The 27,405-nt window shown below is 35.6% G+C and overlaps 12 protein-coding genes and 1 non-coding gene across 13 annotated transcripts; 4 read left to right on the top strand and 9 right to left on the bottom strand.

Moving 5' to 3' along the window:
- Positions 1-4,665: 4,665 nt before the first annotated feature.
- WALSEDRAFT_60403 (hypothetical protein) lies at positions 4,666-5,650 on the bottom strand. Its single transcript, XM_006958369.1, has 3 exons — positions 5,546-5,650; positions 4,738-5,499; positions 4,666-4,688 (listed from the first exon to the last, which is right to left on the bottom strand). The coding sequence occupies exons 2-3, from the start codon at positions 4,980-4,982 to the stop codon at positions 4,676-4,678; spliced, it is 258 nt and encodes an 85-aa protein (XP_006958431.1). The 5' UTR covers positions 4,983-5,499; positions 5,546-5,650; the 3' UTR covers positions 4,666-4,675.
- A 1,377-nt stretch (positions 5,651-7,027) lies between these two features.
- Positions 7,028-8,453, bottom strand: WALSEDRAFT_32599 (SPT2-domain-containing protein). Its single transcript, XM_006958368.1, has 4 exons — positions 8,345-8,453; positions 8,008-8,295; positions 7,500-7,957; positions 7,028-7,444 (listed from the first exon to the last, which is right to left on the bottom strand). The coding sequence occupies exons 2-4, from the start codon at positions 8,275-8,277 to the stop codon at positions 7,351-7,353; spliced, it is 822 nt and encodes a 273-aa protein (XP_006958430.1). The 5' UTR covers positions 8,278-8,295; positions 8,345-8,453; the 3' UTR covers positions 7,028-7,350.
- A 446-nt stretch (positions 8,454-8,899) lies between these two features.
- Positions 8,900-9,865, top strand: WALSEDRAFT_32598 (S-adenosyl-L-methionine-dependent methyltransferase; the record flags this gene model as incomplete). Its single annotated transcript, XM_006958367.1, has 3 exons — positions 8,900-9,188; positions 9,236-9,356; positions 9,406-9,865. Coding segments are annotated over 3 exons (739 nt in total), but the record flags the coding sequence as incomplete, so codon positions are not given.
- A 1,242-nt stretch (positions 9,866-11,107) lies between these two features.
- Positions 11,108-12,156, bottom strand: WALSEDRAFT_68977 (hypothetical protein). The gene is made up of 6 exons (XM_006958366.1): positions 11,940-12,156; positions 11,867-11,892; positions 11,671-11,819; positions 11,564-11,622; positions 11,327-11,514; positions 11,108-11,277 (listed from the first exon to the last, which is right to left on the bottom strand). Exons 1-6 carry the CDS (start codon positions 12,025-12,027, stop codon positions 11,224-11,226), a joined length of 564 nt encoding a protein of 187 aa, XP_006958428.1. The 5' UTR covers positions 12,028-12,156; the 3' UTR covers positions 11,108-11,223.
- Positions 12,157-12,329: 173 nt separating this feature from the next.
- On the bottom strand, positions 12,330-13,340 carry WALSEDRAFT_54524 (hypothetical protein). Its single transcript, XM_006958365.1, has 4 exons — positions 13,250-13,340; positions 12,587-13,196; positions 12,496-12,532; positions 12,330-12,449 (listed from the first exon to the last, which is right to left on the bottom strand). Exons 1-4 carry the CDS (start codon positions 13,254-13,256, stop codon positions 12,372-12,374), a joined length of 732 nt encoding a protein of 243 aa, XP_006958427.1. The 5' UTR covers positions 13,257-13,340; the 3' UTR covers positions 12,330-12,371.
- Positions 13,341-13,523: 183 nt separating this feature from the next.
- Positions 13,524-14,788, bottom strand: WALSEDRAFT_68975 (guanine-N(7)-methyltransferase; the record flags this gene model as incomplete). Its single annotated transcript, XM_006958364.1, has 3 exons — positions 13,524-13,630; positions 13,683-13,846; positions 13,893-14,788. The coding sequence occupies 3 exons, from the start codon at positions 14,786-14,788 to the stop codon at positions 13,596-13,598; spliced, it is 1,095 nt and encodes a 364-aa protein (XP_006958426.1). The 3' UTR covers positions 13,524-13,595.
- Positions 14,789-15,484: 696 nt separating this feature from the next.
- On the top strand, positions 15,485-16,820 carry WALSEDRAFT_28755 (isocitrate dehydrogenase NADP-dependent; the record flags this gene model as incomplete). The annotated part of the gene is made up of 2 exons (XM_006958363.1): positions 15,485-15,506; positions 15,568-16,820. The coding sequence occupies 2 exons, from the start codon at positions 15,485-15,487 to the stop codon at positions 16,818-16,820; spliced, it is 1,275 nt and encodes a 424-aa protein (XP_006958425.1).
- On the bottom strand, positions 15,874-18,104 carry WALSEDRAFT_57483 (hypothetical protein). The gene is made up of 4 exons (XM_006958362.1): positions 17,850-18,104; positions 17,610-17,803; positions 15,964-17,564; positions 15,874-15,915 (listed from the first exon to the last, which is right to left on the bottom strand). Exons 1-3 carry the CDS (start codon positions 18,096-18,098, stop codon positions 16,898-16,900), a joined length of 1,110 nt encoding a protein of 369 aa, XP_006958424.1. The 5' UTR covers positions 18,099-18,104; the 3' UTR covers positions 15,874-15,915; positions 15,964-16,897.
- A 364-nt stretch (positions 18,105-18,468) lies between these two features.
- WALSEDRAFT_57482 (MFS general substrate transporter) lies at positions 18,469-20,523 on the top strand (the record flags this gene model as incomplete). Its single annotated transcript, XM_006958361.1, has 3 exons — positions 18,469-19,074; positions 19,121-20,027; positions 20,075-20,523. The coding sequence occupies 3 exons, from the start codon at positions 18,469-18,471 to the stop codon at positions 20,389-20,391; spliced, it is 1,830 nt and encodes a 609-aa protein (XP_006958423.1). The 3' UTR covers positions 20,392-20,523.
- Positions 20,497-21,821, bottom strand: WALSEDRAFT_38335 (RNI-like protein). The gene is made up of 2 exons (XM_006958360.1): positions 21,592-21,821; positions 20,497-21,545 (listed from the first exon to the last, which is right to left on the bottom strand). Exons 1-2 carry the CDS (start codon positions 21,802-21,804, stop codon positions 20,538-20,540), a joined length of 1,221 nt encoding a protein of 406 aa, XP_006958422.1. The 5' UTR covers positions 21,805-21,821; the 3' UTR covers positions 20,497-20,537.
- A 3,341-nt stretch (positions 21,822-25,162) lies between these two features.
- Positions 25,163-25,603, bottom strand: WALSEDRAFT_5127 (hypothetical protein; the record flags this gene model as incomplete). Its single annotated transcript, XM_006958347.1, has 1 exon — positions 25,163-25,603. A coding segment is annotated over one exon (441 nt), but the record flags the coding sequence as incomplete, so codon positions are not given.
- A 470-nt stretch (positions 25,604-26,073) lies between these two features.
- On the top strand, positions 26,074-26,754 carry WALSEDRAFT_7832 (hypothetical protein; the record flags this gene model as incomplete). The annotated part of the gene is made up of 2 exons (XM_006958350.1): positions 26,074-26,498; positions 26,544-26,754. Coding segments are annotated over 2 exons (636 nt in total), but the record flags the coding sequence as incomplete, so codon positions are not given.
- A 351-nt stretch (positions 26,755-27,105) lies between these two features.
- On the bottom strand, positions 27,106-27,188 carry WALSEDRAFT_t48. The gene has a single exon. It is a non-coding gene; the product is annotated as a tRNA-Phe (tRNA).
- Between the last annotated feature and the right edge of the window lie 217 nt (positions 27,189-27,405).

Genomic DNA, 27,405 nt, shown 5'->3' with positions numbered 1-27,405 from the left:
CATTGAGCAAAGAAATTGAATCTCACATTAAATCTCAATAGTATTCCTTCTCAGAATTCTGTCTCGGTTTTCCATATATGTTTCAACTATTTTTCTACTATGATATACTTTAACTCAAAGAGAAACTGCCTGAATTTTGAGATATGATCCAACTGGTAACTTTGTCATCACCATTTCTTAAAGTAATATAGTAGTATTATTGGCGGGCTTGTGAACTTAAACTTGATTTGGTCGAGTATGAAGCTGTAATCTAGTTGCTTAATTTAAGAAAGAAATAGAGATGATTGCTGAAAATCTTCGTCATGTTTTGGAAGTTAAAATGTTATGATTAGTATATATATTTACCTATAGTTCAACATTCACTTTAAGAGAGTAATCTGGAAGGTTACTATCCTGCTTTAAGCCTGCTCAGTAATTGAGCCCCTATCTTCAGTGAATATATCTGGACCCCAACAGTCGTCTCTAGATGTCATAAAGCATCATATGAGAAATATAACAATTGAACAATGTCAAATGATAAGCAAGAAAATTGTAGAAAAAAAATGGGTAGGAAATTTCTGTCAAAGAATGAAAGAGACAACAGTTTGAAACTTAGTGGGTAGTGATTGCGAACGATCCACTTTATGATTGATAACGTTAGGCTCTGATACCCTGCTAAGGTTCAATCATGATTAGCGAAATGTGGAAAAGCTATTTTGATTAAATATCTATTATAATTATGCGTATGGTGAGATCACTAGCGATGTCGTTAAATGTTAGTAGTACCTGAGATATACTATTCCAATCAGCTTTCACTGAGTACGGATTTTACTTACACTTTGGGGTGGAATACGTAAGTACATTCTTTACAATGCAAGGATATTTATTAATCCCTTCGTTTATTGGCTTAGAATAACACTACTAAAATCTAGGAGTGTGTCATTTGTATTTTCAAATTTATCCGAAAATTAAACAGTCTTACAGATGATATTTAATATATATATTGTCTACTTTGGTATCATTCATGCGAACTACTAAGCGTGTAAACCTTCTGGTGTTAGTTACTTTGCCGGTATGGTGTTTTTGGGAGATGAAAATGTGAACATATTAGATGCAACAGGAATATACTGCAATATTTATAATTGAGTAAAAAAAATTTTCCCCTATTTTCACACTTGAATAAACCATCTTCCATCTTTTAATTGAACAATGATCATTTCTGCAATATCACAAAATACTCTAAATAAAATGCAAATAAAACTTCGTTGACAAAAGTTGATGAATTTATTGGACAATAACAAGCTGTTCTGCAAGATTTATGAACTTTGGCCATCGTACCATCAAAGTAATTTATGAAATAGTGCACTGCAGTAATTGGTATGTATCACTAACTGAATGTTACCTTCTAACACTTCAATTCAGGACTTAGAAGACAAACGATGATATCATTTCAGCTATCTTAGGATTTGAAGAAAAGATCACATTACAAGTTGAGATTTTTCTTATTAGCAAAATCATGACTATTGAATACAGAAATTCTACTTTATCTCAAAGCAATCAGCTTATTATATACTACTCAAAACTTGTTGATTTTGACAGGAATGCTGGAATATTCGCTTTCACCGAAGTATCATTTATTTAATTGCTATATTCAACGGATGTCTCTTGATGATTCAACGTCCTTCAATTGGTCTGAGTCTTCACTTCAGATCTAACTGCAAAGAATGAGTAATCATAGATATCCAATGCAACCTTTGCTCATTCTAGGATAGTCGTATTAGGTTCTCCAATACGTATTGTAGCCGTGGCTCATTTGAAGAATGGACAACGGAGTCTTACTTCATGCGCTCGGTGCTGCATTTGCCAATATTGTTACAACCAAACAATATTAATATTACAATATTTGCTTCAGATAGTACAGAACATGTGACATTGTGTTATTTAAGTGGGACCAAACCCAGCTGTTTGGTACGTATCAATTAGTACATATTACTGTCACGGTTCACTTGAGGAATGAGAAGAGTTATTACATAAGGCAAATGTTGTTCGATGATTACTCAACACGATATCAAGAATTTCATACCCATGCGATATTACAATATTTCGTACCGGATAGCTACTAAAATTGCCGAAGGGACCAATTGATCAACAATCTTAAGTCATATTAATTTGTCCACCTTGTCGAAGACATATTCGAGCAATAAAAATCAACAAAACTATAAATGTTCTCCTTGCCTGCTCATTATTCGAGTACTCGGACTGGAGACGTCATTCAATCTATGAACACTTCACGAATCTTTTACGGTCATTAATTACGGTGCTAAGTTACTTAGTTAAATACATTATTGAAAATTAAAATATTTCATCTGTTCCTCTACTCCCTAGAGAGGGAACAAATAGAGACGCGTGGGACATCAGTCCAGGGAGCTCCTCTTTAATAATGAAGAGATGCATCCTTCTTGGAGTGTGTCTAATTGAAAATCTTTTCCATTGTGATTTTCGTTAGTCCTTCCAATCAATTTGATCAAAGCTGGTCAACGAATAAAATGCGCGTTGGTATCACGCAATCTCGCACTATGTTGGTCCTTGACATCACTGAAGGACATTGAACAAAACATGTTACAGAGGTACACGTAACTAAAAGCCTATGTACACTTATTGAATTATGCAAATTTTTATAAAACCATTTTAAAAAGGTCTATAAAATTTCGTATCATAATATTTACGAACAACCACCGGGTGTCATATTTGGGACATCATGGACATAAAACCACGTCAACAGCCAATGATTCCCCTGAGCAGAAACATGAGTTTTGGAAATGTGAGACAACGTTACTGCTTATCAACGTGGATAAGACAAAAAAAAGTGAATTACTGAATCATGCGCTGAAATATCTTATAAACATTGAAGTGTCATCTCATGAGCGCAAAAACGAAAGCCTCAAATGGGTCATGATTGTATTTACACCTAGGGAAAGGCGAAATGTCGAAAAGTTCATGTACTTTCAAAAATCATTTCGCATGGCAATGGATCTTCACAAGGCATATTAATACTCTAAAGAAACGGCAATAAAAAGGAAGGTGACTTTCAGGAAAACGCTTTCGAAAATGAACAATTCATTCATTAAATGATGTTCTTAAGCTTTTACAGATCAGGCAAAGGCGACATTCAATTTTGGAGTATCACGCTGTTGAACTTCCCTTTGATAGTGTAAACGAACTCCCCTTTGTACCTTCGATTCTGAATGAAAACTATTGTTTCTCCAACGTGTTAGACAATGCGTCAACATTTGAGGTAATTAATGCCCTTTAGCTACCGCGAGATGTTCTGGGTCAAGCTAATTATTCCATGGAATCAAGCAGCACAACAATGGGAAAGTCGAGTAGGTATGATATACAGCTTTTAGGGGACGCAGATGACGATGATAGTGCTTGTCATTCGTTTTGCTCTTAGCCACCACGAGGAGCGCGTTGCTGATACCCTGAACGCCTTTAAAACTGCGGACAATTTCACTGCGCTCTAGAGTGACTGCAGACACATGAATAATTTTATGTTTTGGTAGAGAACTAACTAACTGGCGTTCCTCACTCAGGTTACAATAACGCTATCTGGAATATTTGTTCCAGAGTTTAAGTGCTATACAGGTTTTTAGCCTCTTAGTCTCTTGCATCTTAAGTTTTTGTAGTCGGGGCATGCACAGACTGACCAAGTGAATACATTCTACGATGAACTCTCGTATCACTACGACCATTCCGTACTACAGGTCATCGAAGAAACTTCGATTTGGACAAGAATACGGTAACTCAATATTGGTTGTCTTCCAAACAGTCCGATTACGAGTCCGTTTAATGAAGGCTGCCCTGGAAAAGCAGTAGGCGGTAATCTCCTAACCTAACAAAGCGTGCGTAACCTTGCTTCGCTACGGTTATAAAATGGAATCAACTGAACACTTCTCAAACTTGAGCGAGGTTCATTCCCGCCTGGCCATTCCTTGGACTGCATGACAACGTAGCAAAATTTGCTACATCATGAACGACTCGTGGCCGCGAGAGGGCATTAATTTCCTGAAATGCTTAGGTAACTTGTCTCAAGGTAGTGAACAAATGCGTTGGTCTACTCAGATACCAAGGAACAACAAGAAACTGGATTAGACTATCCATTGAAAAGTTCAATAGCGTGATACTCCCGAGTTGAATAACGTCTTTTCCTGATCGGTAATATCGTAAGGACATCATTAAATGAATGAATTGTAATTTTTCGAAACCGTAGTAAGACCCCACAGATGGAGATGACCACATTATTTCGGGAATACAACATGTTCACTCGTGTGAACAACGACATTTTTCGCGGTAAGTAATGCCTGTAGAAACTATGAGCACCCGTACTAGGTGGGTGCACCTGAACTTTGTTTCAACATGATGTGAACAAACGTTGCTACAAGGTAGACTATAGTTCGCCATCTCCTCCTGTGCTCACAAAACAATGACCCTGTTAGAGTTTTTCCCATGTAAGGTAATTCTAGAACTAGACATTACGGAATAGATGCGTTTGCACACCTTTGATATTTAGGGTTTTGCTGAAATAACAAGACACAGCTTGATGTTCCATCCTAACATATCAAAGCGACTACTTTTACGGTTCGGGAAGCATTGTTCTGTAAGGTTTATGTTAAATCAATTCATTTCAAGGTGTTCATTATGGCATTACACTACAAGGGATTTAATACAGAGGTAATTTGTAAAATTGTAATACCTTACGTCAAGGCATTGATAAATTCAAAATCTTTAGGCCATATTGGTTGTATTGTCTTCCATGCAGATGTTCCGTGACCGTTCTGAAACCTCGAACAGCGTTTTGCAAGTTTAATACCGGTGTGTCGAAACACGTCGGTGTACGGTATACGAGCTCGCTGGATGAAGTGACTGTTACCTGTCTGTTCGAGAGCTTTGTGCGTTTGACATGTTGAGAATATGTGCCCATCACGACAACGACACGTTTTCATAGATGGAAATCTACTAAAGGTTGTAAAAATTAGTTGGTAATCTTTTGTGCTATTATTACGGTTTACACATTTTGCGTAAAAGATTTAAAATTTCAAAGGTCTTAATATCTAGTTGCCTTTTTGGGTACAGTGTTTTGGTGAGTCGAATTCAGAATTGGATACTTGCAATACTATCAGCAAGGTACTGTAAGGCTCACTACAAACCCATTGTGGTATATTCAAGAAGTTTTAATATTCCTCTTAAAAGAATAGTCAATTTCGTAATTATCGTCGTACTATTAGAAGATGGAAAGCGATGTAAACCTTAGGAATATACTTTGCAGTCTTCATTTGTAATTTTTTTGTTTATCTTTATTTTGTTATAGCCAAGTGTCTTATTAGTATGATAATTTGTCGCTTGCTCAATACTGGACGATACATTGTAAGTATCTTTATCTGAGCAACAAACTTAACTTAGCTGACGTCATCTAATTGCCATGACCAATGTACTTGGTCGTCTGAATAATTTTATCTGTTACTAGTAATGTAAGCTACGAAACTAATTTTGTGAAGGTCAAACTAACACCAATTGTTGACTACGCAAATTGTACGGTATGGTATCACACCAATAAAGCACGTAAATAGAATTTGTTTAAGTATCTCAGGTTCTACTATAAGCGAAAGATAATATATTTTTATTTATTCTGGCCCCTTTAGTTTGAGGAAGGTTAAATAAATCCACTACTTCCTTCCGTAGGATCCTTACGTTTCCATGAACTGATCATTAGCTATGTTTCATTGTATTTTGAGCTTATTTGGTCATTTTTACTTCAGTTGGTTTAAAATAACTTACTGCTGTGTAAGAGAAGAGCTTGTGCACCCATATTTAAACTGGATGCAGCAAATAAAGTTCTAGGTCAAACATGTAACTGAACACTTTCACGTTTACTAAACTCTAGGCAAAATTATGCGTATGCTAATGATTGCAAATAACTTGAAATAGATACATGAACATTATGTCGTAAGATTACGCGTAAATGTGAATAAATCACGATAATGAACGCAATAAGAAACCATTACACATACCAGGATACCCAAAATCTTTAAAGGGTAGTGAATTAAAAGACCGGAACCCCTTTCAATCTATCACATGAATTGAGTGTGTCATTTCCTTAGGCTTCATGAATCTTCTTCCTACATTTGAATAGTCTAGACGGGCTTGATATGTTAGACAGTCATTGTTTTCTCATGCTAGTACCAGTTCGATTACTGCATTATTACTGGATTAAATAAGTCTTTTTCCCAGCATTTGTGATATAAAAACGAGGAGGAAGTCAACACTTAAATCATAAAATCAAGAACTATTGAATGATATCTATAAGTACCTCGCTTCCGTTTGTATCGATGTGATTAAAACCTCATCCAACAACCCAGTAAAAAGTACATAGTAATAAACGACTGGATATTTCTTAACATATCATCGTACGTAACATTGTAATGAAGAATATGCTTGATCCGAGAAAAAGATCTTTATTCATTTATGGGGCCAATAAGTAATTAGAGCCACTAGATAAACAAACTATAATTCTAGGATATTTTTATACTCTCGTTATTTTCTAAATACATTTGGTTTCTTTATGGAGTAAAGCGTCAATTCTGTTTAAATGTAAAAAGTGTGCGAATTGTAACAGGATGTTGCTGCAGATGTCTAGATAGTGTTTTGCAGTTTTCACTCTTCACCCACTAAAGACCTCCACGAAATATAAAGTAATTAGGCCATTTTTAACATGTAAAATGTTATGAAAACAATAACTCAAATACACGAGTCAATAATAGAACAGTGGTAGTCTCGATCGAGTTAATGTCATCAGGTATACGTATTCGATTCATTTACTTGCTGCGCTACAAGGAAAAATTGTAGCATCTCACAAGGCATCTTTTCTGTGTGTAAATACACAATGGTTATGTAAAGTTTATATATATGCTTGTGCTCTACTTATATACCTTGAATTATTATTTGGCGGCACAGGGATCCATATAAAACTTCTATTATAGTCACATCATTCATTTAATAAAGCTATAGATATACCGTTTATGCACCATGATTCAAGGTGTCTTATAGTACTACCCCTATCTTCGATTTTATTAGCAGTGCGATCTAAACCGTCTAGCAAGCGCGGTTATAGAAATATAGTTTTAAAAAGTTATTATCTGGAAGAAGCATTTAATGTGTCTTTCATTCAAATTGAATACCGTTGGGGACGGTCGTGCGAGAAACAAAGTAAACCAAAATGTTTTAGCTAGAAATTTTGATGTGATGACGAAGTACATGACAATAATCAGACATGTGATACGTTCCAGCAAAATAATTAATGCGATAAACGCAAAATTATTTACTTGCAAGTCTTTTTCTCTTCTTCTCTAACTCATGACGCCGTAAATCAGCAGCTTCCTTTTCATCTTCTTGTTTACCAAACCGAGAGCTGAAAGAGTGATGGTTAGAAATACTAATGATAAGATATTTAAATATTTATTTACCTTTTAAGCTCCTCATGCAAGACATCTTCATTAGTAGCCTCCATACCGACATCACTTTCGTCACTATTATAATCTCGTTCCAAGTATTTTGATTTGTCTTTTCCAAAGAGTTTCCAAATATCTTGGCCAACATAGTCGTTATTTATAGCTTCTTCGTCTGGATCATCGTCTTGATCACTGGATGACGAATATTGTTCGTTCTTCTTCTGTGATGTACGATTTGTTGATGAGCTCTTAGATTTCTCCAAAGACTTATGCCTTTTACTCTTAAGATCTCTTTGAATTTCATCTACCGTCCTTGTATCTCTTTTCTTTTGATTCAAGGGAATAAGCTCGTTCGATTTACCTAGATGTTTACTTTTTGGTTCTGTTTGTAATTTCTTACGTGGATTGTATTCACCAAACTCTTTCATTTGCTTGATTTTACGTTTCTCCTCTCTCGTCAGGACATCGGATGACTATAAAATAGAGATATAAGTAAATTAAATCTAAATATCAACATACTGACATTCTTAGACGAACCCTTCCGAGAGTTAGGATTTACTTTTGTTTTATCAATGGCAGTTTTAATTCTTCTACTCTCATCTTTCCTTCGATTTTCTAATTCTCTATTACGATCCTCAACTTGCTTACGTCGCTTAGATAACTCCTCTTCCGCACGTTTTCTTTCAATATCTTTCTGTATCGCCTCTAATTTAGATCTTTCAGTCTCCTCCTGTTTACGTTTCTTCATATCTTGTAAATGTTTGGCACCACGCTCTGAGTTGGCTTTAGCCATTGCGATGATATCCGAGTACTTTGAAATTTAAGGTAAATGATTAGAAATTTTAATTTTAATTACCTACCGAAGGCATAGCTCAGTTTTAATATTAGACTTTCTGATTGTTTGAAAACAAGAAATGATTTGACACTCACGCTTAAATGTCGTCATTGATGAACTCCGCAGATAACTTGCCTTTAAATCTATGTCTTATTTAAATAATAGTACGATTTTATAACGTGTGATATAACGTAAATACGAGTATCAAGGATGAATTATAATGACAGGGGGAATAAATGAGGAGATTGATGAATATTAATATACTAAGTAGATATAACATTGGTACAACTATCACAATCGTTGTTACATCATACGAAGCTAACGAAGTATCGTATAAAAAAGTAGGGAAACAAGAAAAAAGAAGAAATAAATAAAACCACCTTTAATTAAAAAAATAAACATTCTTTTCTTGTGATTTTTAAATAATTTAATCGTGATTAATGACGACTGTCTGATCTTTTATAAACATTGACTAACCGTATTTACATCTTCATATAAAGTAGTTATTTCACATTTAGTTATAAAATATTGATATCACTTACTTTAGAACTTCATCCTCTACAGTATTCATCTGTTCATCGATGACGACCAACACAACAGATGACGCAACGAGGTTGACAGATTTAGATGCCGCAATCAGTAGATTATCAGCAGTTAAGAAAGGCTATCTCGATGATCCATATGCAGAATTATTGATTGGACGTCTTGCCCGTGCACAAGATCAAAATAGACCGCCAATTATTAACATTGGTACACATGTTAGAGTCTATTCTATAGATAAATTAATAAATAAATACTTATCTGGATTCGATAATGTACAAATAATAAGTTTAGGTGCAGGTTCAGATACGAGATTTTGGAGATTTAATGTAAGAGAAGCGTTATTGAAAAGGTTAAAAAGTAACAAGAATTAAAGAATGATGAACGCATAAACAACTACATTGAAATAGATTTTGATGAAGTCACATCAAAGAAGGCAATGCTTATTAATAGGAATAAGGAGCTGAAATCAATATTAGGTAATGATATAAAGATAGGTTAGTCTGTTTTCATATTTCAGACATTTTTAAAGCTTATTTTCTTCAGAGAAAGGCGGTTCAAGATTGATTAGCTCCAAATATAAGCTCATACCCGGTGATTTGAGAAAAGTTGATATTAATGACTTACTAGAACCTTACAAGAATAAGGATGATCCAACTATAATTATTTCAGAATGCGTCTTCGTTTATATGTCAATTGATTCAACAAATAAAATTTTAGAATCTTTTAGCAGAGAATTCAAAGAAAGCTTAGTCATTATATACGAAATGACTAACTTAGATGATAAATTTGGTAAAGTTATGATATCAAACTTGAAGGTATGTAAATATTCTATAATTCTGTCACCTAAATATGTCTTAGTCAAGAGGAATTGAATTACCTGGGTTAATGAATGATCAATTAGATAGATTAAAACGATGTGGCTATAACCAAGTTGAATCAAACGCTTTAAACTCAATTAGACATAAACTACCGTATGAAGAGAAGGCAAGGATAAATAATCTGGAGTTATTGGATGAAATTGAAGAATTAGAGTTGATTCTAAGTCACTATAGTTTAACAATTGGAATAAATAGTCAATTTTTGGGTAAATTTACAACAAATTCGGATGAAACTGTTTGAAAGGGTGCGTCATCATCTTCAAATCTCAGTAAATATTGATGATTATTTGAGTCAGGTGATTTAATGACAATTGCTTTATAAAATGATGTAGTATCTGGATATAAGCCTAAAACTAATGAATTTATTGAGTGATGATGTCCTTGCTTATCTAATGATGATAACGAAGGTAGATTTATGATTGAGTTACTTGATGTTCTCCAAACTTGTCCTGGACTACCGTCTTCAGAAGGTTCAACATCTTGAACGTTTAATGTAGATTGATCAATAAAGTTCAAAATCTTAGCTAAAATCCACTGATCCTCATTTGAATTATTATTCTCTGGTAATTTAAAAGCGATGGGTTTATTATAGTTTTGCAATAAACCATTCAATTTCTCTATCTCTAATTGTAAAACTCCAATAAATTCCTTTAATTGCTGAGATTTTAGACTGAAATTCAATTTTATTTTCTTAAATTTATCAATCGTTAAACTATTATTTAAATAAATTAATTGATAAAATTTATTAAAGTATTTCAGTAATTCATTTATTTTAATTTTCGTTTCATTTATGATTTTGAGTTTCTCATTGATTTCTAATTCAATCATCAAAGTAAACAAACAAAAACAAATACATACATAAAAGCTATTGTACAAAAATTTTAACGTAAGGGTGTATGACTACTGACGTCGGATTGATTTCCCAATGATCTTTCAAATTGCTCCGTCTCTGCTCCGTTATCTAATCTATTTAATTCTATCTTGGCTTGCACTCCCCCTAATCCTAAAGCTTCTTCTAGATTATTAGGACCATCAACTCCTAATCTCATATCATCTTGACCTCTACTCTTTGATCTTATCCTTGCAGCCCTTCTAGCTTCTTGAAGGAAAGCTCGCCGAGTGTATAAAAATAATAATACATCCAACCATCCTGAACTTGCTATCATTACACCACTTAAGCACGCTAGCCAAAAAGGGCTTCGCCATCCTGCCATTGAACCTATCTTAACTATTGAAACTGGTGTTAATAAAATAGCATATACTAATGGATAAATCAATAATGATCTAGCTTTCCTCCTGACTTTAGTACCAATATAAATAGCTTCTTCATCATTACTGCTGTATAAACTTGACGTAAAGGATTGATTATTGAAAAATCGAGAGGTGTGAACATATACAGTAATATACATTATAGAAGACATAGCCACTGATAACCAAGATGGTATAAAGTAAAACATTAGTTGTAGTTCATCATACTTTCCACTTATCCAACACCACGTTCCACCTGAATAATCATATAATCTATTAGGGTAAGCAACTGCAGCCGGTCCAATGATTGGTAATATTATTTGTAGTATCCAACATACAGTTAAAATGCCCTTATTAACCCAATTTGGTGGCGATTGTCTAAAGTACAACAAATTGAAGGTATGGTATGCAATTGCACCTGACCAGAAAGCATATCCAAGGTCACCAATTTGTAAAAATGTACCCTGAACATCACATAGTGGACCAACTGAAATATATTGAGTGGCGGCCCATTGGAATCCGATTGCTATAAGTTGCTTCATTAGTTATATGTTTGAAATGTTACAAATACTCACCGAACCCAACGCCATATATGAAATGACTAACGAATAAGCTTACAAGGTAAGCGCCTGGACTGATGACCTTATTATTAATAATAAAATAATTGAATTCAATAACTTACGCGCTATTTATAAACGTAGGAAGTGAACCATTAGCAGCAACAACTGATGGTGGGTGTCGAGCATCGTAATTAAACTTAGCATGCCAAAGTATGTAAGAGAGTAATCCGAAAGTCATTAAAGCAGAGATGAGACCAACTGTTGAAACAAACTAATTATCATTAACTGGGTTAATTATTAATAATCAAATGGACACACCCCTAAACCAACTTTCTCATGATACGCTGACGTTATCTTAGCAATGTCACACTGAAAAATCCAGCTAACTCACGTTGGAAGTAGTTATCCCAAGTTTCATCAACATTTCCCGGCGTCCAATTAGACCTTTTATCCAAAGGAAACCCTATAATCGCGTCCATATAACTCGTTTAACCAAATGTACCGATAAAAGATTATTACCAAATATAAACTATTAAATTATTTGTTGAACTAGCTTGTTTTTTTTAATATAAAGGAATTTTCATAAAATCGCTACTTCGTTGTTTCTCATCAAGTTGAATAGAAATTCTATTATGATCTAATGTCCCACAATAAAACAATAAGTAAAAGAAATTCATTAGAAGTGTTCGGTACAATGATATATGCATAATTGAAAATAGTAGTATTTTTTTTTTTCATTATCAGGGTATCACGTTATCGGAAACTGGTTAGTGCCGTGCCTGTTTATGGTGGTTAACATTAGTATAGGATTTGTTTTAAAATATTAGATTCCATTATTGGTATTTTTAACCTTTTTATTATGTGTACCTCTTTGATACTTGGCAAGAGATGATATTGCTGACTATGCTCTGTTAAAACTAGACTTTGATGCGTTTATCTAAACTTACATTACTCATATCATCTCTTCCGTTGAATGAAAATGAGCTAATTAGTTGTCTTGATAAAAAAAAACTACAGCAATGACTTTAGCGTACTTACGATAATCTGTTTGATGTAGAGCCTTTATCATAGTTTGGTTTAGATTTCGTACCATTTGAATCATCATCTATACTTATAATATCTTGTTCAAAACCAATTTTGGATGTAAACTTAGATAACTGAGACACCGATCTCTCAGGGTGTCTTTTATTAATTATTTCTCGATCACTTGAGATCTTTTTACGACTCCCTGGAATAAGTTTAATTTGATCATTAAATTGAGGCAAAGTAAATGATGAAGACCTTGAGGAAATACTGTTTGATAGATCTTTTCTCTTAGTTGAAACACCATAATTCATTAATGTATTAGTGCGATTGACATTGTTCATTTTTGATGTACTAAAAAAAGCCGGTTTTGATTTTGTTTTATAATTTGACACATATTTATCGTTATTTGATGAATCAATGGTGAAGGATGGTTTACTATTATAAACGTATGCTAATCTGTCCTTTAATGATTGAATTTCGCATTTCAAACTACTATTTTCCCTTTTCAATTCGTTCAGATTGGAGATCTCTCTGGTTGCCCTTTCGATTAGATCTCTTTGTTTTAATGTTCTATTTTTATAGTATTCAATTAAATTTCCAGCTTCTCGGAATTGTACCTTAATAAATATCAATATACGTTTAAATATTGGTGTTTGGTTATCACTTACATTAATGACCTCATTAGATAAAGCGCTCAACGTGATTGGTGATTGAAAATGGACTTCCTGTCTATCAACTTGCTCTAACGCAGTAATTTTATTATCACATATTGTGCATTCTTCCCCTATTTGACCTACAAATCCATAGTTAACTAGCTTGATTATAGGTAGTTAAACTAACGACAGCAATTATGACAGAAAATATCACCACAATTGCTTATATAAAAGGACAGTTCTAAATTAATTAGCGTTTTAAAGCATATAGCGCAATGTATGAAATTAGTAGTCATGATCGTCTTCATTCAAGGCATAGTAAAACTACATGGATTTATACTACAAAATTAGTACGTTCCTTCAAAATATTATATCTTTTCAAATGCAAATGCAACATAAATACCTAAATAATACATTTAATATTGTAATTAATTAGTGATAAAACGAAAACATACCAACTGTGCCCCATTCATCATTGCTCAAAACAGGGGTACCCATATCATCAATAATATTCAAGTAAGTTGCTAACCTTTTGAATTCTGATATGTGAATCTGATCGTAAAATATATCTTGGAAAGGTCTGTAAGTGATTAATTGAAGACCGTAACTTTCAGCTAATCTATTAATATTATCTTAGTAAATATAATATAATAAAGATTAGTTACTCAGTAAAAGAATCCCATTGTATCAAATATTCAGGTGCATCAACAGCATCTTCTAAATGGAAATTATATTTTTGACCATAAATTTCGTTCTCATCTGGACGTTTATCAAAGTGAATTCTGAATAATGAGTTCCCAAATTCCATATTACTTTGATCATCTATTTCACTTAATGCGTTAACTAAAACATCAGCGTCTATGATTGTACCAATGAAAGTACCACCAGGTTTTAGATATTTTGTTACATTCTCTAACATACATCGTACGCTTTGCTCTGAGTCAAAAGCATAATGCATTGCGAATTGACAACTAACTGCGTCAAATTGTTTATCTAAAGAATCCTGAGTTATTGCTTTATCTAATGGTTCTTTAAAGCAATCAAGCGTATTAAAGTGAGCTTTGAAAGGTTTGTTACGCATATCATTAAACCTATTATTAGCCTGATTTATAGAAACTTGGGCTATATCTAAACCAAAGTATTCATCTATATTACTTCTGAGCCATTTATTCAAATCACCACCTTTACCGCAACCGATATCTAAAACTCTAGCGGTAGATGGGGGATTAAATCTTGCAAATGAAGCAATAAGAACACTCTTTATCCAATTATTGAAATTTTTCAAGTTAAATATTGGCGATTGACGTCTAGCATCTTTACCAAAGTCAGGTCTATCATTGTAGTATTTAGTAACTTTATATTGGTTAACTTTATGTTGCTTTACACTAGCGAAGGGTGGACTATCTAAGTTTCTCTTTTTTGACGAAGCTCTTAGTGGATTTAAAGAATTACTATAAAGAGCAAAATCTTTATCACTTAAAGGTGGTAAATTATAATTTGATGGCGGTCTATATTCAGGATAGTCTGCATCCTTTTCTGCATCCCTTACTGCATCGAACATGGATGAAATAGTTAAAGGAAAGAATTTTGTTTAAAATAGTTTAATAAACTACAATCTATAATTTTGAAATTACTTAATAACGTATTTGATATTGACTCCTCCAAGTTACTTTTATCAATAACAGTGAAGTCAATTTGAGCAATTAAACCATTAAACTTGCTATTATTTATAATCAAGTTACCAACTTTTATATTGAAATCCTTCATCATTAGCTCATAACCCTTAATTGAAATGTATTGAGATTTTAATTTGAAGATTTTATCCTTATTTATTAATAGATTGAATAAAGTTTTATTCATTTTATTATTTATTTCATCATTTATTATTATATTTATCAACTTATCATTATTCTCATCGATCGTGTATATAGTTTGCTTCTTATCGTCTAAATAACTCCTTATATCTAGATTGTACTTTTGTTTAGCTATAGCCTTTAATTTATCATCAATAAATTATTTCTTTTATTGCTACTATATAATCTCACGTTGAACCTCGCTGTTAAGTCATTTATAACTGATTCTAACGCACTAGTTGCTTCACAATCCTCTAAATGTAATAAACTAATTTTTAATTTTTATTATTTTTGTTCAATTATGACTCACTATCTCATTTTCAACTTCGGGTCGGATTATCGGATATCGTATCAATTCAACGACCATGTTACATATCAACAATTTGAATAGAAATATATTCAAAATGTCTAAGAACTTAAATAAATGTGAGTAAAAGTCTTAGTTTTCTTACTACTGGTTTCAGTGTTTCTTACTCAACCCATTCAGTCTCTACATCATCAATCTCAAACAAGATTAACGTTTCAAACCCAGTCGTTGAACTTGACGGCGATGAAATGACAAGAGTTATTTGGTCTAAAATACGTAACGATTTAATCCTTCCTTACCTTGATTTGAATATCAAGTATTATGATCTTGGTATACTCAATAGAGATGCTACCAACGATCAAGTTACTATCGATTCAGCTGAAGCTATTAAAAAGTATAACGTCGGTATTAAGTGCGCTACTATCACACCAGATGACGCTAGAGTTAAAGAATTCAATTTGAAACAAATGTGGAGATCTCCTAATGGCACGATTAGGAATATTATTGGTGGTACCGTTTTTAGAGAACCTATTATTTTACAATCAGTACCAAAACCTATCCCTGGTTGGACCAAACCTATTGTTATTGGTAGACACGCTTTCGGTGATCAATATCGTTCAACCGATTTAATCGCTGATAAACCCGGTAAACTTGAATTAGTTTATACACCAGAAGGTGGTGAACCACAAAGGTTACAAGTCTACGACTTCAAAGGTAGAGGTGTAGCTATGGCAATGTATAACACTGATGAGTCTATCATCGGTTTCGCGCATTCTTCATTCCAAACTGCTTTAGCTAAAAAGATGCCTTTATACATGTCAACTAAGAACACTATTCTCAAAAAGTATGATGGTAGATTCATGGATATCTTCGCTGACGTTTACGAAAATCATTATAAGAAACAATTCCAAGAAGCCAATATCACTTATGAACATAGACTAATTGACGATATGGTTGCACAATCAGTCAAGTCATCAGGTGGTTTTGTCTGGGCATGTAAAAACTACGATGGTGACGTCCAATCAGACATTCTCGCTCAAGGTTTCGGTAGCTTGGGTATGATGACTTCAGAGTTGATTACTAGCGATGGTAAAACCCTTGAAGCTGAAGCAGCTCACGGTACCGTTACACGTCATTGGAGACAATATCAACAAGGTAAACCAACTTCAACTAACCCAGTGGCATCAATTTTTGCATGGACTAGAGGTTTAGCTCACAGAGCCAAATTAGACAACAACAACGAATTAAAAGAATTCGCCGAAAATCTCGAAAAGATCTGCGTCGACACAATTGATAAGGACGGTGTCGTTACCAAGGATTTGGCGGTTTCAATCCAAGGTGGTGTCCAAAACCTCCGTGATGAACATTTTGTCAACACAGACGCTTTCCTGGAACATATCAAATCAAAACTTGAAAAATCAATTACCAACTAACTAGTTTAGCTTTCCATTTTGTACAATTGTTAATATAGATACAACATCTGCTTTAAATTTCTTATATATTATATTAATTATTGTAATTGAGCACGTGCAATGATACTAATCAAATCTTCCCTACTAAGACTTTCCAACTTTTCATTATTAATCAATTCATTTGCGTCAGGTGATTCAAGTTGATTATCATCATTATAATCATCATACCCAAGGTCTTCTTCAACAAGTAAGTCTGGCCACTTACTGCCATTCTCCAATATAGGTATACATTGAATAGCTCTTACATCTTCCTTAATCTTGAGATCATTGAATACAGGTATTTCACAGAGTTGATCGAGTTGAATTTGCATAACGTAATTGCACGTAGTTATTTCTTGGATTGACACGACTTTTGGTTGTTTTAATCCAGGTAGACAATAATACTCGATTGTGGTACTCCTAGGATCACCTGTTCTATCACAAATCTGACCACCTTTCCATTCTTCTGTTATATACTTTTGAAATCCATTAGATTGGAACTTCAATGGAGGATCTGCAGGCGAATTGTCTTGATTAGCAGACAACTCTTTCGTTTCTGAAATATTTTTTGAGTTATCAACGGGCGATCTACCAAGTATATATGATGATGAGTTGGTATCGAATTCAGTCTTCCAAGCATATTGTTGAAGGTCGTCAGATACGACAGGTGTAAGCTTCGCATGAAATTGTTCTATTTTCCTATTGAAACAGATTCTATAACTCCACCTAAAGATCATCAGTTAAGTGTGAAAAGGCAAACGCGACACATACCAACCACCTGGTTGATAAAGGACACAATCCTCTCGTATACGATCCAAAAGTTTACTGACATCCTGAATATTAGGGACTTGCGGTTCTGGCGCAACAATAGGTTTGCTCATCTTGTTAGATGGAACTAAGCACATGAAGCTGAAATTTGGGTATAAAGTGAAAATATGAGGTGTGCAAGGTTCAATAGAATCGATCTGATTTATTGTTAATTTATATCCTTCAATTTGAAGATACACTGACAGGTATTATGGGTTCACGAAGTGCGACGTCTGCAACAACAAGTGGATGGCTCACTTCTTGAGTATATTCGTCAATAGATATTTCGCCAGCCTTGAGAATATCGTTAACTTCGTCTGGAGTAACAAATGTCCTCCTCGTAAACTGTACACTATAACTGGGTACTTGTGAAATGATTGAACTATTCTTAAACGTCTCACTGAGGCTTGTTGAGGCCAATAATATCAAATTTAGTATTAAATTAGATTTCATATTGACCGCTGAGTGTCAAGACTATAAATAGTGGATAAGAGTATAAAAATGATACTTGCTAGTATTGGAATCACGAACTCATATTATTTTGTATATTTCAACAGATATTAATAGTCTTCGTCGATGTTGTCATTTACTGACAATGTTACTGACGTCAATGTAAATTCCATCTAAATATGGAATTTGATAACAAAGAAGCACTCAAATGTTTCCTTATTGAACATTATACTAAGTCTTATTAAAAGTCAGTTTTAAGTCATTTGTAATATATCACCGCCATTAGACCGAACGCACAAAATTTGCGATTTTCTTTTTGTTGCATATATTAAGGTATTTTATTGAACATTTACACAATAAACACTTTATTATAATGTCCAATAATCCTCAAACGCAACATTTAGACTCTGCAATTATAGAGGAAGATGATGAATTAGTTCATCATCAAACAATAGACTTACCCGGAAAAGTAAGGCGTAGATCCAGCGTAAGAACCGGTAACTCAGCGTTTGCTATCACTCCCACGGCAATAGCTACAGGAAGTAGACGATGGAGTCAGACTACGAGCGCGGGAATAGAAGAGAACTCGATTGATAATCTTCCAATCGTGTCAGTGAATGCTCACCATGAACCGGCAATTAAAGAAGAGGGTGATTCCAGCGATAGTGAAACAGTAATCGAGACAGATGCTACATCCTACAAAGAAGGTACAGACAGCCCAGAGAGCTTGTCGAGAAAACCAACGATTTCTAGTTTAGGTATAAGTGAACATAAATCAGAGACATCTCTTAGTTCACCTAGAGGTATCGCAATAATTACAACCTGTTGTGCCTCTCAATTCTTTGATAATCAATGGGTCACTTCTGTTAATATTGCTCTTCCTATGATGGCTTCTGACTTAGGGATCGCCCAAGAGAGTATGACCTGGTTGGTAGCTGCGTATACACTCACGTTCGGTGGTTTCCTTCTATTATCTGGTGTAGGTATTAAAAATTTCACACCGATCATCTTAACGAAGTCACTAGGCTTTGGCAGACAGGTATGGCCGTAAAAAGGTTTTCATTGGTGGCATGCTATGGATGTCAGTATTCACTGTTGCTGTGGGTGTATCGAAAAGCGGTATTCAGGCCATTATTTTCCGTGCCTTACAGGGTATTGGAGCAGCAAGCAGTGTACCTTCTGCAATTGGTGTAATAACCAATTACTTTGTTGGTAAACAAAGATCAAAAGCTATGGCATTATTTGGTGCGTCTGGAGCTGTTGGTTTCGTCATCGGATTAGTGTTATCCGGATTGTTAAGTGGAACAATTGGATGGCGTTATCTATTTTACATTTTAGCTCCAGTACTCGTCGCTATTTCAGCTAGTGGTTTCTTCTTTTTTCCTCAAGATCATATAGAAACACCTAAACCGAAATTGGATGTCATAGGTTCATTTGTCGGTACTGCTGCGATGATTTTACTAGTATTTGCACTTACACAATCTGAACTTAGCGGCTGGAAAACACCTATGATAATCGTACCACTTATTTTGTCTTTCGTGATGCTTGCTGTCTTCCATCTCATAGAGAAGACAGTGTCTTCACCTGTTCTTCCTCCATACCTGTGGAAGCAACCTTCTTTTGCAGGTATATTTGCAGCCGGTTTCACATTATATAGCGCGTGGGCTAGTCAAATATACTATCAAACGCTGATTGCTCAAGAAGTCGTTGGACTTAGTCCACTGATTACAGGTGTCTCATTCATACCAATGGGTGCTGTAGGAATCTGCTTTAGCTTGATGGTCGGTCCGATAGTAGAGAAATTTCCGATAAAACCAGTTCTTATAATCGGTTACATTTGTCTTGTTGCAGCGCCATTTCCAGCTGCTTTTACCCCTGTAGGAGGTAGCTTTTGGGCTTATGTTTTACCAACTGCTATAATTGGTATCATTGGTGAGTGATTGTAGATCAATTTGCTGCATTTTAACAATTTTTAATAGGTACCAGCTTCTGCCATAACATTGGTACTATTGCGTTGGTAGCTTCTGTACCCCCACAAGCAAAATCACTAGCAGGTGGCTTAATCAACACTGCATTTCAGATTGGTTCTGCTGTTGGTCTGTCATTGACCAGTATTGCGAATCAAAGTGTCAAAGAACTCCAACTTGAGGACACGAAAGGTACCCCTCAAGCTACTATGAAAGGTTATCAAGCTGCTCTTTTCTTGTGTTCTGGCTTCGCATTTATTAGTTTGACTTTAACCACTATATTCACAAAGAATGGCCAGAAAGCTGATGCTGGTGTGATTGTTCACTAAACATCAACTATAAACGTATTCAGATTTACCTTTCATAGCTTTCATTAGCTTTAATCTTCACAACACACGCATTCACTCTGACCTATTTTGTAAATCATTGTATTAGTAATAGATTATGGATATATTTCATTATGCAATTGATTGATCTAGTTAATTTTGGCTCCTGCAAGTTGGTTAACGAGATCATCAACATCACCGCTTTCTTGTTTCTTTTCTTTAATCTCCTCAATAACCTTCGCTGATTCTCCTTGACCCTCGTCCTCTTCATCGGATTGTTCACCCTCACTTTCTTCTTCAAGATCCTCTGGATCGTATTCCTCCATTTCATCAAGTTCATCAAGAGCATTACCATGGTTATGTTTTGATAAAGCTTCTCTAATACTTTCAATAACATCTTCATCAGGATCTGCTCTGTTACCGTTAATTTCCAAAGTCGTAAGCTTTTGACCAAATTCATTGATGTACTTAGATAACAAACTAAGTGAGCGTTCATCCCATTCATTAAATTGAAGCCTAAGAGTTTTAAGCTCTTTCAATACACCTGTAGCCAATGACTTGGCTATTTCAATTCCACCGCGTCCACCTGTTAAACAATCGCTGATATTGATAACTTCCAAGTTAGACCAACTCTTTATAGCGTTAGACAACGCGATTGATCCATTCTTTGTCATAGTGTTATCTTGTAAATCCAACTCTCTCAAATCATTGCAATTTGTCAAACCACCAAGAATAGCTGTGATACCTTCTGGTCTAATACCGTTTTGTGGCATTTTGACGACTTGTAAAGTGTTCTTATGAAGAGAGTAAGCTTCGGCCCAGCTATCTGAGCTGCCGTTCTCTAATCTATTTCTACCACAGACTACTACTCTCAATTTTGAACCTTCTGGGTGTGAAGCGAGCGATTTAAGAGCTCCTGAAACTATTTTACCACCTTCAATACCTAAACCGTTGTTGTTGAGCTTTAAAACTTGTAAATTTGGATGGTTTGACAGAAGGTTAACCATTGGTTCAGCGGATCTACCACCAAAAGCGTTGTCGGATAAGTTAACCTCTTCAAGCTTTGGACATTTTAATAAACTATCACAAATACTCTTCAAAGCTTGTGGAATTTCAGTGATTAGTCTCCCAGTGAAAATATCACTAAAATCAGCGATCTAAGAAGTTTTATAAGTCTCACTAAAAGTTGTAATTCATACTTACTCTTAATGATTTCAATTCAGGAAGTTTCTCTGAGAGTGCAATCGCTGCTTCTACACCAATCGATACACCGCTAAAATGCACGTCCTCAACGTCAAGTTGACTTTGAAGTTTATCAAGGATTGGCTTTATATCATCTTTGGTGTTAAACTTTGCATTCTTGTCAGCGTCTGCTATTGAGAATGATTTCTCTGTGAATTCCGAGGTTGTAGCCATATTTGAGGTATTTGTCAAAAACCAACGAGTAAAGTAAAAATTACAACTTATATTTATCAAAATATACAATTAATTATAAGACTTTAACAAATCATCATCTTCAAAATTGTCTGGGATTGTGTCTAACAACGTCTGTACGCGTTGACTTAGACTCTCGTTTTTCTCGATTAGCTCTTTGTTCTCTTTCAGAAGTTTTGAAGCATTTTGATTCTTAGTAGCCATTGACACTCTCTTGATCTCTCTTTGATGGGCTTCTATCATGCCTTCCCTATCTTTAATCACTGCTTCAAGATCTTTCACCTTATCATTAGATTCCTTTCTTTGTCTTTCTAACTCTTCCTTTAAGGTCGCATAATCTCTTCTTAAAGAGTCAGTTGAGCCTCTCTTCATTTCTCTCTCTAACTGTTGGTTGCTCTCTCTAGCCTTGATCAGTTCTTGCTTAAGTCTGTATACAAATTTTTCAGTGCCCTAAAATAATATTGTTAATGTTTTATCGTGATCAATGCTCTTTACCTACCTTCACATAATCAACAGCTTGTTTATAATCTTTTTCGAGAGTCTCAATTCTTGCTTTAGCTTCAGCATGATCATCTTCAGAAACACTCCTTTCCTTAGCTAATTTGAGATCATGTACTAAAGCGGTCATCTCTTCAATTTTTGCCTCTAATTCGCTCTTCGTTTCAAGAGTCATTTGGTGCTTCTGCTCAAGTTCATGATTCAAACTGAGCTGCCTTTCCAAATTTTCATTTGCTACACTATCTCTTTTTCCATCATCTTCTTCAATGTAGGATTTTAAGACATCAAGCTCAATTCTAACTTCATCAAGTGATCTTTCTTTGATTTCCAACTCTTCTTGTAAATTCTTTGACAAGTTTCTTGATTCGTCATGTTCATGCACCTTGGCATTAAGCTGTGCTCTGAGACCCGTTACTTGACATACAGCTTCTTTCAGTTGAGTTTGTAATTCTAAGAATCTCTTATTTTGAACAGCCAATGAACCGTGAGTCTCATCTACTTTAGCTCCCGCTGCTTCCAACAAGCTTCTCAATACACTTGATTCTTGCTCCATTGCTAAATACTTATCATGAGGAATGAACATTGTCGACTGCCTCTTTTCAGAGGAGCTGTCAGCATCAACATCTCTCGTTTCGCTAGAAGATCCAAGGAATCGCGAGAGACCTTCATTTGCAAGTAATTTATACTTTTCCGCCTCTTCTCCGAGTGTTTTCAAGTGGTTGTGTGCTTCTTCGTGCTCTCTAGTCTTATTATCAAGGTTATTGGTCAGATCACTCAGTTGTAACTCTAAATCTCTAACAACCCTATCCTTTGAACTTAAGTCTGTAATTAAATCCTCGTAACGCTTTTCAATTTCTCTTGAACGAGATTCAGTGGAGTTAAGTGCTTCTCTGAGCATAGCTAAAGTTGATCTATGCTCATCTCTTGACTTCTGAGCTTCGTCTACCTGTGAAGCCTTTGCAGTAGAAGCTGAATTAGCTACTTGATGATCCCTAAGAGCAGTTTCTGCTACGTGTAATTTCCTTTGAGCTTCGTGAAGCTCTTCTAAAACACTCAAATGGGAACTTTCAGCTGTATCCGCTCTCATTATGGTATTGGTAAGATCTTGAGTGTGTATCTCATGAACAGCTTTGGATGACTCCAACTGCTTCTCTAAATCCGCATACTTCTTCTCTAAATCTCCATGCTTGGATAAAGCTTCAATTAATTTAGATTCCACCGAGTGCATTTTGTCTTTTTCTAATCTCAGAACTTCATCTTTATCATTATTTTCATAGGCATGTAACTTGGCTTTCAAGAATGAGGCCTCATGTAAAATGACATTATATGCTCTCTCACTTTCCTCTTTACGGCCATTGATTTGCTCAGATTGAAGAGAGATCGTAGACTAATAACATATAAGTAAGTATTTTTAAAGTAAAATTAAACTCACATGTGCTTTTGAAAGTTCTTGCTTCATTTTCATAAGAGAATCAATAATTTTCTTCTTTTCTGAGGCATGTTTGTCTCCATCAATTTCACCAAGATTATCCAATTTAACATCATCTCCTGGAGGAAGAACAAATCCGTTCTTGGTTGCCATTTCTAAGGCAATTCTCATCCATTGATCGCGTTTCTTAAGTTCTTTGACCTCATCAGAGTCAACCGTAGTCGGAGCTCGGTTCTCATTATCGAGCTTTGCATCTGTCGAATTACGGGGTTGATTTGAATAATAAAACGCATCAAGTGGTGGTTTCTCCCCTACTTGTGAAGGACTAAACCCGTCAGGTTTGTTAACTTGAGTAATTTGTGGTGATTGGTTCATCTTATCTAAAGAAACTTGGTTGCGAATCTCCCTTAAGTTTCCAGGCCTGATTGGACTACGTGGCGACTCTACAACTGGAGACATATTTGAAACAACATAATCACCATCATCTGCCCTTTTGGGTCTTTGTGGTATGTTCTTTGTAGCAATTGCAGGGATAGATTGATTGGTGGTTTTAGTAACCCCTGCCGGTGATATAGGAGATGTAATTTTATCTAGACCGTTCGAATTGATGTTGTTATTGTTGTTGTAGGTTGAAGGAACTGTCGCATATTGAGAATCTTGTGAGTGTTGTGACTGTACACTGCTGTTCGCTTTATGGGCGTATCTTTGATTCTGTTGTTGCAGTGGTATAGACTGGTGATTGATCTGAGGAGATTCTGAAAGTCTTGGTGTTGGTGTACGTGATACACCACCGGCATTATCCTCTGACTTTGGATAATTAATACGAGGGTGCCTAAGGACATGGACAATATTAGGATCATCATTTGTATTGTTTGCAGGATCTGGAGCATTGAAAGCTTCACCACCAAAAACAAAAACAGACTCGCCAGATGTAGACATAGTCTGACCAGAGCGACCGCTAGGAGATGGTCCCATTGATTGGAATGCAAACCATCTTCTTTTAGGTATGTTGAAACCGGCTAAATCACCCAAATCCTTTCCATCAGTTCCACGACCACCAAAGATATACATTACATCCTTAACTATGGTAGCTGAATGACCCTCTCTGGGTACTGGGTGATACCCAATGCAGCTAAGTTCGGACCAATGCTTGTTCGTGTAATCGAACATCCAAACATCATTATAGTGATATTGACCATCCGTACCTCCGAATCTAAATTCTTGTAAGTTTATTCACCTTAATGGTTAAACAAATGTACTTACATATAAATTTTGTCTTGGTATGTGACAGAGATGTGTCCGGTACGTTTAGGAGGTGGATCGTTGACTGGTTCAATGAAATCCCAAGCACAAGGACCCGCGGTTGAAACTACTAATTGTTAGTATTTTGATTTGGAAAGGAAGGATAATCTCACGTTGATTTAAATCAAATACTGCAATATCAGAGAAGAAGTCGCCGTTGACTTGACCACCGTGGATATAGAGTTTGTCACCGATGAGACCCATTGAATGACCATATCTACCGACTGGAGAACCACCTGTGATTTGTACACGCATCCATAAGCGAGTGTTTGTATCAAAAGCGTAAAGGATATTATCTTGTGATTGACCAGCAGAACCCATTAAATCTGAGTTTAAAGTGTCACCACCCCAAACCAGAATCCAATTCTTCCATAGAGCGCTTCTATGACCAACTCTAGGTGGTGGTAAATCACCATTGGTGTGTACCCAATGTGCTCTGATGGGATTCGCGTTTGGATAATGAGCGCCATCAGTTTCTAATAACCAAAGATCGTTCATAGCGGAATCAGCTACCAAACCACCAAAGATATAAATATGGCCGCGTTGATTTGCAACGGTGTTTGCAGAGTGACCATAACGTGGGAATGGAGGAGGATAAATGAGAGATGGTGCCTGAGTTATTGTTTTAAGTGATACCGTAATCCATGGGTAGCGATCTGGATTGTGAGATTTTGGTGTGTAAGAGCGGGACGGTATACGCGACTGAGGCTGAGAAGCAGGTTGGGAAGATGATTGAGATTGGCTGGAGGCTTGTCTAACGGGTATGCGGCCTCCTATGCCTGCATTAGGAGGAGTATTAGCATAATTTGATTGCAAAGTACCAATCTGCTGTGGAACTTGTTGAGCAGCCTGTTTAGGTCTCGTAGACTGAGGTAAAGAGGAGTTTCTAACTTTTTCGTTATTTTGCTGCTGTTTCAGTTTCCCAAATATGCTCATCTCACGTCCAGCGCTTTTTAGTTGTTGATCGTTTATTCTATTGGTTGCTTAGGACATCCACATTAAAACTAAAAAATTAGAATAAAATGCCTCGTAGGATTCAAACAGAGGTACATTCAAGCGTCTCTAGACTTTTAAGGGGTAACTACTTACAGCAGCCGCCTGCCTGGTATGCGCCCGTCCTGAGAAATCTTCCTTCCCTGCCGCCTATGCACGCAACCGTGGAGAGGGAAGACATTCTCAAGCAGGATAAGCCTTTCATTAGTGGTAGTAGAAATACTTCAAAGCGAAAGCTCCCAAATTGGCGTGAGGATAGGAAACCTCAAAAAATCGTTTATCCAGTTGACAAGATTAGACGGCAATTCTATGAGGATTTCCCATTTGAATCATTTAGATCAAGATCTTTAACTGAGTCGTATCAGGTTTCAGATGATCGTTACGAAACTCTTTGCGCTTCCCCAAATGGCTGGTCTTCTCTTAAGCAACTGACTATAAATCCACAGCCAGAGGAGTAAGTGTTACCTAATGATACTTTCCTTGATGCTAACAAACTCAGTGCGATCAAATTCTGCTTGCATCTTCACAACAATCACAATATATCTCTCTCCTTAGCTTATATTCACGCTACAAACCAATTTTCGGCACTTAAGGCTGAATTGGAGGTTCAAAAACAAGCTGCAATTGAAGAGGCTGCTGCATATGGAGCTTCATTTGCCCCAACTGAGATAGAAAGAGGTTACGAACTTGAAGAAAGATTCTTAAACTCTCGTCTGAACAAATCAGGAGCTCCTCAGTCTGCTACTACACAAGATTCTCGTCAACCTCTCATAAAATTGTCTGGTAAGGAGGCTTCCAAATTAATTCCAAACAGCATGTCCCATAGAGCCGCTGAACAAGTTGGTTACGAGCAAGGTCGTGCATACAAAGAAGCTCAAAAGCAAAAATCATTTGAAACCCTTGAAAATGAACTTGTACAAAAAGTATAGATGGTTATTTCGTTTAATAATTTCTAAGCACCTTTGCAATATATTTAAGAAACATAAAGTATGCATGAAAATATACTAGAAAAACACAAATAAAACAGACAAAAAAAATCCTATATTGAGGATGAGGAAAAATGTCGATGGGGCGAATCGAACGCCCAACCTTACGAATGCTATTGACTTCAGTCGTACGCTCTCGCCAATTGAGCTACATCGACTGATGGTTATGAGTTTTGATAGCTAGTATTTATTATGTATAGTAGGGACTTCTCCAAAAAACACGAGATCAAATTTTACTCCGTCAAGGGATGGACGATCATCATCGAAAATCGGCCGATTTGCCGGAGGGGCATAAAAACCCTCCCAGTGAATCCGCAAGCGCCGAATTCACAGGTGAGCACTTTTTAAACGATATATCGTTCGATTTCGGTGCTG

Source organism: Wallemia mellicola (genome assembly GCF_000263375.1).
Source record: "Wallemia mellicola CBS 633.66 unplaced genomic scaffold WALSEscaffold_10, whole genome shotgun sequence".
In the NCBI taxonomy this organism is placed as follows: Eukaryota; Fungi; Basidiomycota; class Wallemiomycetes; order Wallemiales; family Wallemiaceae; genus Wallemia; species Wallemia mellicola.
The sequence above is the reverse complement of the archived record's forward strand: the minus strand, read 5'-3'. Positions and strand labels throughout refer to the sequence as shown.

Bases quoted from the DNA above. Each gene is read 5' to 3' on its own strand.
- WALSEDRAFT_60403 (XM_006958369.1), bottom strand. From the start codon at position 4,982: ATGAAAACGTGTCGTTGTCGTGATGGGCACATATTCTCAACATGTCAA.
- WALSEDRAFT_68977 (XM_006958366.1), bottom strand. From the start codon at position 12,027: ATGGACGCGATTATAGGGTTTCCTTTGGATAAAAGGTCTAATTGGACG. The intron at 11,515-11,563 runs GTGAGTATTTGT...AGCAACTTATAG, and splicing joins CATATATGGCGTTGGGTTCG to CAATCGGATTCCAATGGGCC. The intron at 11,278-11,326 runs GTATGTTGGATA...GACCGGCTGCAG, and splicing joins TTAATAAGGGCATTTTAACT to TTGCTTACCCTAATAGATTA.
- WALSEDRAFT_32599 (XM_006958368.1), bottom strand. From the start codon at position 8,277: ATGGCTAAAGCCAACTCAGAGCGTGGTGCCAAACATTTACAAGATATG. The intron at 7,958-8,007 runs GTCAGTATGTTG...TCTATTTTATAG, and splicing joins GGAAGGGTTCGTCTAAGAAT to TCATCCGATGTCCTGACGAG. The intron at 7,445-7,499 runs GTAAATAAATAT...TCACTCTTTCAG, and splicing joins TTGCATGAGGAGCTTAAAAG to CTCTCGGTTTGGTAAACAAG.
- WALSEDRAFT_38335 (XM_006958360.1), bottom strand. From the start codon at position 21,804: ATGGCTACAACCTCGGAATTCACAGAGAAATCATTCTCAATAGCAGAC. The intron at 21,546-21,591 runs GTAAGTATGAAT...AAAACTTCTTAG, and splicing joins CTGAATTGAAATCATTAAGA to ATCGCTGATTTTAGTGATAT.
- WALSEDRAFT_54524 (XM_006958365.1), bottom strand. The intron at 12,533-12,586 runs GTAAGTACGCTA...ACAACTAATTAG, and splicing joins TCTACATCAAACAGATTATC to CTCATTTTCATTCAACGGAA. The intron at 12,450-12,495 runs GTAAGTTTAGAT...AACAGAGCATAG, and splicing joins GAAGAGATGATATGAGTAAT to TCAGCAATATCATCTCTTGC.
- WALSEDRAFT_57483 (XM_006958362.1), bottom strand. From the start codon at position 18,098: ATGAAATCTAATTTAATACTAAATTTGATATTATTGGCCTCAACAAGC. The intron at 17,804-17,849 runs GTCAGTGTATCT...ACAATAAATCAG, and splicing joins TTCGTGAACCCATAATACCT to ATCGATTCTATTGAACCTTG. The intron at 17,565-17,609 runs GTATGTGTCGCG...GATGATCTTTAG, and splicing joins CTTTATCAACCAGGTGGTTG to GTGGAGTTATAGAATCTGTT.